General features: G+C 37.7%; 1 protein-coding gene across 1 annotated transcript; it reads right to left on the bottom strand.

The window, feature by feature from the left end:
* Positions 1-317: 317 nt before the first annotated feature.
* On the bottom strand, positions 318-14,948 carry LOC139145588 (glutathione S-transferase theta-1-like). Its single transcript, XM_070716836.1, has 5 exons — positions 14,667-14,948; positions 7,953-8,040; positions 6,830-6,980; positions 1,211-1,378; positions 318-698 (listed from the first exon to the last, which is right to left on the bottom strand). Exons 1-5 carry the CDS (start codon positions 14,776-14,778, stop codon positions 531-533), a joined length of 687 nt encoding a protein of 228 aa, XP_070572937.1. The 5' UTR covers positions 14,779-14,948; the 3' UTR covers positions 318-530.
* Between the last annotated feature and the right edge of the window lie 124 nt (positions 14,949-15,072).

Below are 15,072 nucleotides of genomic sequence, written 5' to 3'. Positions count from 1 at the left end.
AAATACGTGCGAGAGCTTGCAAAAATGATTTCAGCATGGTCGAGTCATGGCCAAAATATACACAGCATTTGGTACACAGTTGAAATACCCGAGTATGATAAATACATGCATTATAGATTTCAGATAACATTGACCTTGACAATAAATGTTTTGCCCATAATCCAGATAAAAAATCTGGGTTACCTGTTTGTCCTTTTGATTGAACAAATTTTAGCAACATATTTCAAAATTCAGTTTGTAATATCCATGAAGACCTTTGTATACATTCAATTAATGCAAGAGTTATGATTGAAAGCAATACTCAAAAGACTACATGGTAAAATAGAAAGTGTAATTATTTATTTCACCTATCAAGTAGTCCATTGACATGTTTAAACTTCCATGTCGCAAAACTGAAATAACATGATCCTAATTCAACTTCTGTCATACAATAAAAAATTAAACATCATGAAATGAAAATTCCAGAGGTTAATGAATTCTATTTCTCTTTACATTGAAAAGTACCCGGTAGTAATGTGTTCTTTCGTTTGCTACAGGTTTGCTTTTGTATCCTTCAATCTCTTTTGTTTCATCTTGTAAATTGGAGTGTGAAATTCATCAAATTTTGGCTGGAGTCTACTCTTCACCCTTTCAAGCCAAGCAGTGAGCTTAGGTTGGTTTGGAAATGGATTCCTTGCCGCTGCAGTCAACTGCATGAACTGAAAATAGGGAAAAGAAGAAAGAAAATTTATGAAAATAAGGCTGTAAAATACCTACTTTCTGCCTTGCATTGAACACTGATAATGAAAATTATAGGATCCAGTGAACCACTGCATATAGCCTTCACCACTCTTATATGAGCAGATTTCAAAGGCAACCTATTTATTACTGTCAGTGCAGCTTGGCTGGTACTCAGTCTCAGAAATTTCACATCAAATTGGTTACAGAAAATTCTGTGCAAATGATTCATCACATATCAAGTGATATGTGACAACTGGAAGCTGACTGTGGAGCCCTGTGTAAGTAATGTAACATTTCTAAAGATGATTTACATTGATCAACTTGGATATATTATGCTAATTAGTTTTACTAGTAGTGAAAGGTTTGCATGTCATGTTGCATAAGTTTTCATACATCTACAGAGTACATCAACAGTGCCTTTGTGTTTGCATTGTTAGGCAACACTAGCTTTCTTGTAATCTAAGTTTAGTCACTATTTCCCAACACTCACTTCAGGGACAGCCATGAGATCTGCAAGTGTGATGTCATCACCGCACAGGAACGGCTGATCTTTCAGGAACATATTTTCCAACAGGCTCAAAGTACCGTCCAACAATTGCAGTGCTTCTGCCAGTTTCTTCTGATCAACGTCTCTTCCCTTCATTTTAGGAATTAACACCTGTGAAATAAATAATCCACACATAATGAGAGCGCATCAGACTCTATAAATATTTCAGCACCTGTTGTGTACTAATTCAATAATGTACCCCCTCTCAGACTATAGACCAAAGCAAAATTTGCACATCATGATGTACAAGGAGAAGCTGGTAAATTATGGGGTGCAAAGTTACCTGAGTCAATTATGGGTCAGGGGGGTACATTATTGCTAGTATTTTATAGTTTTGGCAATGCTGATGAATTTGTAGATGTAGAAAACATCTAGGACCATAATACCAGATAATTGGATGCATTATCAGTAATAATCTGGGATGGATGAAGTAAAAAATTTCACTGGTATTGACAAAGCTGCAATATGAAGTTAAATATTGTAAATGTGTTTAATGAATTTAAGAAGATGCGATATTAATAATGGGAGCTCATGACCCTGATTTTTGGCTCCCATTACTCAAATGCAATTTTATCAATTCGATACAAAAAAAATCAGGTGGCAACTTTTAAATTGGGAGGTCAAACCAGCAAACAAGCAATTTCAATTTTGTTAATTCCATTGTTCAATTCACTGGCAGGAGACTATTTCTGTCAAAATCAGCTTTTTCCATTGGACCTTAGCAAACCGTATGCATATAACCAAAGCGGTGACTTGTCCAATCTAAAATACTTGTACAATGAAATAAATTTTGTACAATTATTATGTGTATTTTTATGTAAACAGATAATAGTTAAATACAGGAAGCAACTTTGCCATCAATGCAATGTGTACCTTCACACTTTTGTATGTCTTTGACCTGGGTGATTTTCCCACCAGTTTTCATGATTTGACGAACTATTATTTCGTATTTGGCCAATGGAATGGTTAGCAATTTTTTCAGCCAAGAGTGAGCCCTGTGATCAATGCTGAAACATACCAGAAGACAACAATTTGCCTTCTGTCGCAGACCTGACCAGTGCCTCAGGAACTATTTCCATGACCCTCACCAGATGTGAGATTACTTTTGCCTTCTCTTTCGCATACCTACTATTTTGTCCACATATATCTGGTGAAATAAAAAATTCACTTCCATTCGATCAACTCACAAGATTCATACAATATTTGCATGTGTCTTAGAGTGAACATGTACCGGTATAACAGGTATAAATGTTGATTTGTTTGGGAAATTCAATTATCTCATCTGCTGAACCTTTAGAGTGCTGCAGCTTTTACTACCAAAATTTCAGTGCAACATTTTATCGATTTTCATGAATTTTTCTGTAAATGTTTTGATAATTTTGGGCTCAATTCACATCACATCTCATTAGCTGAACTTTTTTTATTTTTTTATTGAAACTTTGAAAAACACCTGAAAAACAAGCGACCTAGCGGCCGATATAGCTCCGCTGTGTTTATGTAGAGAATAACTATTTTTGACACATGTTGATGAAGAAGGTGGAAATCTTTGATAGCTCAATGCAGTGGCCAGAAAAAAGTGGCTAAAATAGCTGCAAAAATACACAATTGAAGATTTCACCATACTTTGAATATATCACATTGGATCATCCCTAAGAACATGTCAACCAAAGCTATCTGATGAGTAGTTTTTTGAGAATAAAATTTTCTTACCAAAAATGGCAACAATTGCCTAAACATTACAAAATTGTAATTTTCATCATAGTTTCAATAAATATCATTAAAATAATCTGTAGGAACCTGTACACCAAATTGCAAAGATATCAGGTGAGCAGTTTTGGAAATTCACATTTTTTGACCAAAAATGGCAAAAATTGCCCCAAAAATACAAAATTACAGATTTCATCAGAAATTCAATATATATTACTTAGTTCATCAATACAAACCTGTATACCAAATTTCAAAACTATCAGTTGAGCACTTTTTGAGAAATACATTTTTTGACCAAAAATGGCAAAAATTGCCTTAAAAATGCAAATTTGCATATTTCTGCACAATTTGAACAAATCTGAAATAGATCATCCCTAGGGACATATGTACCAAATATCAAAGCTATCTGACTGGTAGTTTTGAAGAAGAAGATTTTTAAAGATTTTTTTACCAAAAATGACAAAAATTGCCTTAAAAATACAAATATGCAAATTTCACCACAATTTGAACAAATATGACTGAAGTCACCCTAAGTAAACTGCATATCAAATTTCAAAGCAATCGGACAAGCGGTTTCAGAGAAGAAGATTTTTTTTACCAAAAACACCAAAAAAATGCCCCAAAAATACAAATATGCAAATTTCACCGATTTTTGAACAAACTTAAATGAGGTCACCCCAAGTGAACTGAGAAGGCAATTTTGACGGACGACGACGGAAAATCAACCTATTTGAAAAGCTCCGCGTCGCTGACAGCGGAGCTAAAACTTGACTGGGGTATATTTTCTTAAGTGACAAACTTGACTTTGGCTCTCAAAGAGTTATATTTCTATGTGTCCAATGACAGGAAAATGGTCTCAGCTTGCCATCTTATGATTAATAACAGATGTTCAATGGTCAGTATTTGATCTTGAAAGTTCTAGTAGTCCTGTTTCATAAGTCAGGTCCATGACATATGTACCAACATCAGTGATTGGTTCATCTGGTGATTTAAGGTCCATTTGCGTTACGCTGATTGGTGGGACCTCATGCGTTAGGTCTCATTACTATGTATTATTCACTTTACAGCTCCCTGATTGGTTAATGTGTAGGTCCGGTCCTCCAGTGTTCACTGCCTCATTATGCAATGTCCCACGTGCTTCCTGGCTACCGCTGAAGTAATACGTTATTCGTGATGTTCACGGATCGGCTGAAAGTTACAACGAAAAATGCCCGACAAACCTTCATGCGCTAAATTTCTATTTTAAACATGCTGTTGTTAAACCTCTTCTCAAGAAACCATCTCTTGATCATGAGATTCTTAAAAATTATCGGCCTGTTTCTAACCTACCATTCCTATCAAAGGTATTAGAACGCATAGTTGCTACTAGGCTGACCAATCATATTGCTAGTCATTGCCTGAGTGATCCGTTACAATCCGCGTACAAAGCTGGTCACAGCACAGAGACTGCTCTCTTAAAGGTTACTAATGACATATTGTTAGCACTTGATGCAAAACATGATGTATTTTTGGTTTTACTTGATCTTTCTGCAGCGTTCGATACCGTTAATCATAATATTTTATTAAGTCGGCTGTCAGACCTTCTTGGTGTTTTCAGGAAATGCGCTTAATTGGTTCCGCTCATATCTTTCTAACCGTAGCCAGTGTGTTATTATCGATTCCACAAAATCATGTTTCCGTCAAATTGATACCGGGGTTCCACAAGGGTCCGTTCTTGGCCCTATACTATTTAATGTATATACATCTCCTTTGGGGAAATTAGTTGCAAGTCATGGTTGCCTGTATAGTTTTTATGCAGATGATTCATCATTATATATGTCTTTTAAGATCAATGAAGCTTCTGTGACAGCCAGCAATCTTGAACTTTGTATTTCACAAGTTAGGTCCTGGATGTCTGCTAATTTCCTTTGTTTGAATGATGATAAAACTGAATTTGTAACTTTCTCTGCATCTTCCAGTAATGCTTCGGACGATAGAATACAGGGGATACGGGTCGGTGACACCCTGATTCCTGCTCAAAGTCAGGCAAAAAGTCTTGGAGTTATCCTGGATTCTGGTCTTACGATGTACCCTCATGTCAACAATATCTGCCGCTCAGCTATTTTTCACTTACGACGCATCGCAAACATTCGCAAATATCTCTCTAGATCAGACACGGAACAGTTGATTCATGCTTTTGTGACATCACGCATTGATTCATGTAATTCGCTTCTTTATGGTCTTCCGAAATATTCAATTGATCGCCTTCAACGTATCCAGAATGTAGCTGCCAGAATTGTAACTCGCTCAAGAGTCACTGAGCATATCACCCTGATTTTGTTTCAGTTGCATTGGCTGCCTGTGTCTCAACGTATTGTTTTTAAGATTCTTATCTTCACCTATATATGTATCCATTCACTCGGTCCAACTTATCTTTCTAGCATGGTTAATTTGTACGTCCCAACCCGTAATCTAAGGTCCGCTGACCAATTTAAACTGTGTCAAAGCAGGTCGCGCACAAAGAAATATGGGGACCGTGCGTTCAGTATTGCCGCCCCCTTTTTATGGAACAATCTTCCAATTGAGGTTCGTCGCTCCCAAGCCTGACAAGTATTAAATCAAGTCTTAAAACATTTCTTTTTAATTCTGCTTTTAACTGAACTCATTCATTGTATTTTTTTTGTTTTTGTTTTGTTTTTAATTCTTGTAACCTTTTTAAAATTGATTGTATTTCCCAGCGTCTCTGATCACACTATTTGTGTGGATTTAGTCGCTTTATAAATGAATAAATTATTATTATTATTATTATTATGTTTTTACTTATCCCTGTCCCTTTATGCATTACAGTAGACTCGGTTCAAGTCTGTGATTTGTTAATGTTTGAGTGGAGTGAACGCAACGATATGTGTTTTGCTTTCATGTGAAACGCAGACGTGAGTGGAGTGGACGCGATGAGTCCGGTGCGCCGTGAAGGCTATACAGGGGAGTTTCACCTGGAGGTGAATCCGGTAGAAACTAACTCACTATCCTGCGCAGACTCAAAGGTAACGCATTCAATCGCTCGGAAAAACATGGCCTGGGCTACCAAATTCCGAATAGTTTTGTACGAACTTGGAGAGACACAAGAGAAACTATTATAAATGATTTTATTTTTTTAAATTCACCGACTTGAACAAAGTCTAGCATTACAGGCATGTTGGCTCTTTGTTTTCCAATTGTTGGTTACGTATAAAGTTCATGCTTTTCATTTTCATTTTGATTTCTGTTGACGGGGGCATTAGCTGCATCGACAACAGTGAGGCCTGTGAATGACAAGAGGAAACAGTAGAGCTTCAAGGCATTACGTAACAAAAATTACGTAATGGTTTCAGGCGTCAGTAGCTCATTTCAACCACCGTCCCTCCACCCAGGGACGTTGTTTCAACCAACTAGCGCAGGGAAAGGACAAAATTTCTCCTGACAATATTAAATTCATGTATAATTCACAGTATCACATAAAATGCCATGAATAGTGAAGGAACTCTCGAACAAGGTCAAATCTAACTAGATATTTTGACAAATACTCGGCATGAGTACCTTTCTTCATATACTGGGAACGAGCTGCGACCACATGCAGGCATCATCCAAAAGTACATGGGACATTGCATAATGAGGCAGTGAACACTGGAGGACCGGACCTACACATTAACCAATCAGGAAACTGTAAATTGAATAATACATAATAATGAGACCTACAACATGAGGTCCCTCCAATGACTGCTCCGAAAGTGGACCTTAGAGAAGTGGATTAACCAATCACAGCATGCAGTACATGTGTGTAGGACGTGTAATATAGATCATTTTGAAACAGGACTACTTGAAGACAAATGAATGTACCTCTGTCCAGAAAACTCTGATACAGTGAGTTCTTGTGTTTGCATGATGCCAGGCCAGATATTCATCCACTTTGGCTTTCTTCAAAGGATCGCTGGGATACCAATGATCTGGTGTCTTGTATTTGTTCACAAGATATTTCAAGATGGCCTCACTGTAAAGTAATCAATACTGATAATGAGGACAGAGTATGTTGTCAATGAAAAAGAATGTGAAAAAAGTGTCGCACTCCAATATAAGTACTTTGTTGAAGTGAGAGTCTGTCTGTTAGTTTCAGAGTCACACAGGAAGCATAAAATATATTGATATTGGACATGTATATATATGGGCATGAAGTATGCAATCGAAAGTGGCAAACATTTTTTGACAAATGTTGTTTGAAATGACTTCTTGGTTTATTATTGCATTACTGATTTTTTTTTTCAGTGAACTTCTGGACTTTGATCAACTTCTAAATATATTCCAGACAAGCTGTTGAAAAAACACTTTGGGATATGTCTGGAACAATTTCATTCATCGTTTTGTTTCAGTCTATTATGATGAAAGACATCATTTTGGCATTGATTTGGTGAGAGATAGTCCTTTCACACATCCCTCCCAAATCACAAACTGCTGACCCTCTTTCATGAACAATAGCTATTTCCAGAAGCCATGTCCAAAACTTTTAAATTTTATAGTGAACAAAAATTCCGACAATAAAGTAGTGTTCATGGGCATAACAGGCACAAGTTATAGTATTCATAGGCTTAATATTTATTTGCTGATTGACAAATATCCAACGGATGGATAAATAATGTATATCTACTTTTATGAGCTTCCTGTTGCCAATTTATGGTCCAATAAATAGGATTTCCAAATCACTTTCTGCAATTTGATTGGTGTCTCTGTCTCTTCAGTGATACAACATATCCCTCTACATGCGGGCACTACTTCTGTTTTTAGTGCACAGCTTATTAGCTATTATAGTGGAGAATTCTTTTACCATGGGTGTGTGAGGGAAAAAATAGGATGATCAGTGTAGGAAAAATACATGGACAGTGAAAGTCGTCTGCAAAACCCAAACTAAGTAAAAATCACATGGCCACTTCAATAAAAATATTCTGTCTTAGTATGTATAAATACATACCTCTCAGTCAGAGTGAAATCACCATCCTTCATGGCTGGTACTCTACCCATTGGATTTATAGCTTTGAATTCATCTGCTTGGTTATCACCTGCACAGAGAAGATTTAAGGTACCATTTTGTTACGTGCAGAGAAAACGAACAAAGGGTGAACTCAGCAGTTTACGTTTAAACAAAATTTATTACGAAAACAAAACTAATTGCTAAGTCAGGGACAGAGTACAAGCTTTAAAAGTGTACAGACTACTTATCTCAGCTGGGACGGCAAAGCTCCAGTCTCAGAGTTGTAACAGTCAGTCGGATGAATGAACAGTCCTTTGGCTTGCAGGCTTGAAGCTGCACAAAGTCCACAGTATAAATCCAGCGTTGGCAGTGAAGGTCTTGAAAAGTCTTGAGAATGACTACTGCTGGAGTTTAGTAACACACAAGAGACACGATCCCAAAAGTCTGACTGGAAGCTGTGCACGTCCCTTTTATAAAGGCATATAAGAACAATCTAGACTTTTATTGACATGCTAATTACTGTTCTAAAATTATCTCCCTTACACAACTAATCAACTTTCCAGAACATTCCAAACATGACTAATTGAATTCAAGGTTGTGAGGTCATCAAGGGCAGTGACCTTGAGAATGTTCTAGACTAATTGAACTCAGGTCATGATGAGTGTGGGGGAAATGACCTACATAACACACCCCCTCTTCAAAAAAAGAAAATTTTTCAAAGAAAAATCTTTCTTTTACAAATGTAATCTTGAAAAGGATTTAAGTACTCAAATTTTGTTTACTCTAAAGTAAAATTTCTTGAAAGTGAACAACAATAAACTCTAAATACGAGAGAGACAGTCTGCAATTAAATTGTCTCTGCCTTTGATATGTCTAATGTCAGATTAAACTCCTGTAACATTAAACTCCATCTTAGCAATCTCTGATTTTTGCCTTTAAATTTCTGCAGAAAAACAAGAGGGTTGTGATCAATATAAACCACTATTGGCTGATTTGAAGAAGTAACATAAACTTCAAATGCTGTAAAGCTAATATCAAAGATAAACACTCTTTTTCAATTGTAGAGTAGTTTCTCTGGGATTTGTTAAATTTGCGTGAAAAATAGCAAACAGGATGATCTACACCATGACTATCCTCTTGCAATAAAACAGCACCAGCAGCCGTATCACTAGCATCCACAGCTAATTTGAATGGCAAAGTGAAATCTGGTGCAGACAACACTGGGGCACTTTGCAGTATGGCTTTAAGTGTATCAAATGCCTGTTGGCATTGCTCTGACCAAACAAACTTTACTTTCTTTTTAAGTAAGTTAGTCAAAGGCTCAGTAATTGTGGAGAAATTTGGACAGAATTTTCTGTAGTAACCAGCCATACCAAGAAAGCGCATCAGTTGTCGTTTGCAGTTTGGTATGGGAAAACTTGAAATGGCACTGATTTTGGCATCAACAGGTTTTACCTCACCCTGTCCTACAGTATGTCCGAGGTAAGTCACCCTCGCCCAACCAAACTCAGATTTGGCAAGGTTGACAGTCAACATGGCTTTACTCAGTCTCTCAAAGAACTTCCGCATGAGCTTGATGTGTTCCTCCCAGGTGTCACTATACAGGATGACGTCGTCAACGTAAGCTGCACACCCGTCTAGCCCGGATATGACGTCGTTGATCATCCGTTGGAACGTTGCCGAGAGTTCTTCATTCCGAATGGCATCACCTTGTACTGGAACAATCCGTCTGGTGTAACAAAGGCGGATATTTCACGAGCACGATCCGTCAGAGGGACTTGCCAAAATCCCTTCAGTAGGTCAAATTTCGTCACATACTTGGCTTTTCCCACTCGGTCGATGCAGTCATCAATCCTCGGGATTGGGAAAGTGTCTGTCTTTGTTAAAGTGTTGACCTTCCTAAAGTCCGTGCACATACGATAACTGTGATCTGATTTGGGAACAAGTATGCACGGCGAACTCCAGTTACTTTTACTGGGTTCAATAAAGTCATTGTCCAGCAGGTATTTGACTTCTTCCTGGAGATATTTCGCTTTTGTTGGATTCAGTCTGTATGGATGTTGTTTTACAGGCTTACTGTCCCCAACATCAACGTCGTGATAGATGACGTTTGTCCTCATTGGAACATCTTGAAACAGGTGTTTATATTCATGGAGCAGTTCTTTCACCTGTTGTTGTTGTTCTGGCTGGAGGTGTGCCAACTTTGTAGACTCCAGCTTCTCCAGGATTTCTGAGTTCTGAAGCTTGACCGAGCCCAGCTTTGAGTTTAGAGTATTTTCACTCAAGTCAGTTTCAGTATCACTATCTTCATAATGGTTTGAACTGACTGCACTGACAGGCTGAGTTATAGTAGGATTATCCCTATCCAAATATGGCTTAAGCATATTTATGTGACATAGCTGTTTTTGTTTTCGCCTGTCAGGTGTTATTATGATGTAATTTAAATCACTCAATTTCTTATCAATTAGGTATGGCCCAAAGTAACGAGCATGGAGTGGTTTGCCAGGAATTGGAAGTAGAACAAGAACTTTTTGACCTGGTTCAAACTTCCGTTTTGAGGTGCTTTTATCATATTTGGTTTTCATTGACTGCTGAGATGACTCAAGATTTCTCTGGCTAATTCACATGCTTTAGAGAGTTTCGTACGAAAATCTGACACATATTGCAAAATATTCAGACAATCATCATCGTCTGATAGGAATTTCTCTTTAACGAGCTTAAGTGGGCCACGGACTGTATGTCCAAATACAAGCTCAAATGGGCTAAAACCAAGAGACTCTTGAATTGACTCTCTAACAGCAAAGAGCAGAAAATGAATTCCTTCATCCCACTGCTTCTCTGTGTCAAAACAGTAGGTCTTAATCATGGTTTTCAAAGTTTGATGAAATCGCTCAAGAGCACCCTGACTTTCTGGATGATAGGCGGATGACCTATACTGTTTAATGTCTAGCTGATCCATTACTTGTTGAAAAATTCCAGACATAAAGTTGGAGCCTTGATCGGACTGGACACATTTAGGGAGGCCAAATAAAGTGAAAAATTTGACTAAAGCTCTCACTATAGTCTTTGTCTTTATATTTCTCAGTGGTATGGCTTCGGGGAACCGAGTTGATGTACACATTATTGTCAGCATGTACTCATTTCCTGATCTTGTTTTTGGTAGGGGCCCAACACAGTCTATTAGTATCCTACTAAATGGTTCTTGAAATGCAGGAATTGGCTGTAAAGGGGCCTTTGGAATGGTCTGATTCGGCTTTCCTACCATTTGACATGTGTGACAAGTTTTACAGAAATGTGCTACATCCTGCCTGAGATTAGGCCAATAAAAGTGACTGAGAGTTTTATGATAAGTTTTCCTGACTCCTAAGTGACCAGCCCAGGGCGTTTCATGGGCCAGGCGCAATATTTCAGCACGATAGGGCTTTGGAACCACAATTTGATGTTTTATAGCCCAATCGTCATCAACCAAAACATCTGGAGGTCTCCATTTACGCATGAGAATACCAGATTTTGTATAATAGGAAACAGAGCTATCTGAAGTTTTACCTTCATCATCTACCCTGTCAAACAAAGACAAAATATCTGGGTCTTTGTGTTGTTCTGCAATGAGATTTGATCCAGAAAATGTCTGACTTTGGTCAGCAGAAGTTTTACTGGAAGTTTCAAATCCACGAGGGATAACGGAATGATCCGTGTCAAACACCTGACTGAGAAAGGTGTCATTTAAGTCAACATCTGTGACATTATTTTTGAGAGTATTTTGATTCTCGGAAGTTTTCTTTGACATGGCTCGAGTAATAGCACATGAAGGAAATAAATCGGTATCTCTTGTTCAATTGGCTCTGGATCCTGATCTAAACTAGGATTATCAGTCACAAGTGGATTAGTAATGACCTTGTCCCCAGCAAGGTCGTTTCCAAGAAGAAGGTGAATCCCTTCAAAAGGCAAAAAAGGCCTAATACCTAAAGCCACAGGTCCAGAAACAAAGTCCGAAGACAAATAGACATTATGGAGAGGAACAGGAATAAAGTCATTGCAATCTACCCCTTAATAAGAACTTTAGAACCTGAAAATGACTTTTCAGAAAACGGCAGGGTATCTGCCAACAAAGAGACTGGGAAGCCCCGGTATCTCTTAAAATTTTGACAGGGGTAGCGGAAGAAAAATCACTAGAAAGTGATATAAAACCATCGTGAATAAATGGTTCGAAAATACCCATAATGCTATCTTGAGAAGAATTGACCTTGACCTCATTAATTGGGGATAAGAGGGGTTTAACCTCAGACAATGTGTTACACACATTATTAGACTCTAATTGAGTTGATGAAGAAATAAAGCCGGTTGGCTTAGATCCACTTTGACCACTTTGACGTCCACGTTTTCTTTTCAATTGAAACAATCTGACATCAAATGGCCATCTTTCTTACAATAATTACAAGAAAGTGTACCGAACTGTTTGTCAGAAGGAGATTGAGACTTGGGATCTGATGATGTGGGAGTGTTACTTGAATTTTGTGAACTGTTGTCATTTGATTTTCTACTCTCCTTTGAAAAATTCTTGGATGAAAAGGACGAGTTAAATTTACCTGCATTGTTTCTGTATGAAAAGGACTGGGATGGTTTGCTGAGAAATGAAGATTTGTGGGTCAATGAATAATCATCGGCCAAACGTGCAACAACCTCTAATGTATCTGCCTTTTGTTCATTGATAAATGTCTTGATGTCACTCCGAATGCACCTTTTAAATTCCTCAATCAAAACAAGTTGTCGTAATTTGTCATAATTCTGACTGACCTTTTCCGAAGAACACCAACGATCAAACAGTTGTTCTTTTGTTCGAGCAAATTCAACATAAGTTTGATCCTTCACCTTCTCACAATCCCTAAATTTCTGACGATAAGCTTCAGGCACCAACTCATAGCCCTTGAGAATTAATTCCTTCACAGAATCATAATCCGAAGCCTGCTCTACTGACAACTGAATGTAAATTTCTCTGGCTTTACCCACCAAAGCACTCTGCAAAAGCATAGACCAGGACTCCTTAGGCCAATTCAGACTCTGAGCAATTTTCTCAAATGAAGGAATATTTATCAACATCCTTTTCTTGGAAAGGGGGAACTAATCTGAAATGCTTAGTGATGTCAAACTTGTCTGAAGGGAAGAATTTTCCTGACTGTCCAAGCTCTAAACGTTTTATTTCTAACTGCAGTCGGTGTTCTGCTAATTCTCTTTCCTTTTCTTTTTCCTCTCTTTCTTTCTCCCTTTGTCTTTCTTCCATTTGCAATCTTTTTCTTTCATTTCCAATTCCCTCTCTTTCTGTCTTTCTTCCATTTCTAACTGCATTTGTATTTTTTCTTTTTCTAATGCCTGTCTCTCCTTTTCCATTTGTAATTCTTTTTCTTTCATTTGTAATTCTTTTTCTTTTTCTAATGCCAATTTTTTTAGCTCGAAATCTGCCTGTATTTCTAATTCCAATTTTTTGAGTTGGAAGGAAGACTCAAGCTCATAATCTTTTAAGGCAGACTCCTCAAGATGGCCAGAATTAACTAAATGTTTTGCAATCTTGAACTGTATTTCTCGCTTGCGCATAGATCTTTTGACATCTACTTTAAGGAAATTGGCCAGTGCTATGAGGTTGTCTTTTCTGAGGGAATTAAATGTGTCCTGATCAAGGTCATCCATAAATTCGTCTGGCTTGAATTCCGCCATGATTGAATTTCGCTGAGTTCACAGTATACAGTAGTTTTGAAAAGGTAGGCAAAATGTTGTCAAACGGCTCAAAATATTCGTATCCCGGACAAGCCCCCAATTTGTTACGTGCAGAGAAAACGAACAAAAGGGTGAACTCAGCAGTTTACGTTTAAACAAAATTTATTACGAAAACAAAACTAATTGCTAAGTCAGGGACAGAGTACAAGCTTTAAAAGTGTACAGACTACTTATCTCAGCTGGGACGGCAAAGCTCCAGTCTCAGAGTTGTAACAGTCAGTCGGATGAATGAACAGTCCTTTGGCTTGCAGGCTTGAAGCTGCACAAAGTCCACAGTATAAATCCAGCGTTGGCAGTGAAGGTCTTGAAAAGTCTTGAGAATGACTACTGCTGGAGTTTAGTAACACACAAGAGACACGATCCCAAAAGTCTGACTGGAAGCTGTGCACGTCCCTTTTATAAAGGCATATAAGAACAATCTAGAACTTTTATTGACATGCTAATTACTGTTCTAAAATTATCTCCCTTACACAACTAATCAACTTTCCAGAACATTCCAAACATGACTAATTGAATTCAAGGTTGTGAGGTCATCAAGGGCAGTGACCTTGAGAATGTTCTAGACTAATTGAACTCAGGTCATGATGAGTGTGGGGGAAATGACCTACATAACAATATGATGATGACAGTTGCCATTTAAAATCTCCTGATTCAAATGACTACATTTTCAAATTCCGGGCCATAGATGATAGCTTCTAAAGCAAGGTCAACACACTTTTACAATACGCAGAAGTTGCGGAGTCTCATTACTCATTTACTGAATTTTTCATAACTTTCATGAGCTTGGGATGGTCTTGGCATGAATCGCAGAGAAATTACACACACAATGCTGGGCAATGCAATACTTATTGAAAGCAAGTATTATACATTGATGATTGAAACTATATATTCTGGAGGTGCAAGAGTTCATGACGAGTAAAATAGTAACGGTAGGTCGTGTCTTACCACTGGAAATCGTAGTGATCTCCTTCTCATACGATATGTTGTTAACTTCGCAGAAAAGTAAAACCGATCTGCTCGGTTGAGACATTATGTCGTAATGTATTGATAATGCCATTTTGTGGACTGGATTAAATCTCTGTCATAAGTTGGAACCTGGCAGCGTTCGAAGTTTGGCCTGAACACACAAGACAAGGCTGATTGACGGACTTTACACTTGCGATGAACATGTTATCTACACAGAAGGACGGGGACAAAAGTCACAAAAATTAATCAGGTGACTTAATTCCTATCAACATAAGTCACAGCGCAGTGCAGTGGCGCATATTTTAATAACTTTACGTCGAAATTACGACATGGATTAATGTAATAGAATCATTATTAATACATAATGTTCTTTTTTCTATTAGTG

Source organism: Ptychodera flava, chromosome 12 (genome assembly GCF_041260155.1).
Source record: "Ptychodera flava strain L36383 chromosome 12, AS_Pfla_20210202, whole genome shotgun sequence".
NCBI classification, from domain to species: domain Eukaryota; kingdom Metazoa; phylum Hemichordata; class Enteropneusta; family Ptychoderidae; genus Ptychodera; species Ptychodera flava.
This window is presented reverse-complemented; position numbering and strand designations above follow the sequence as displayed.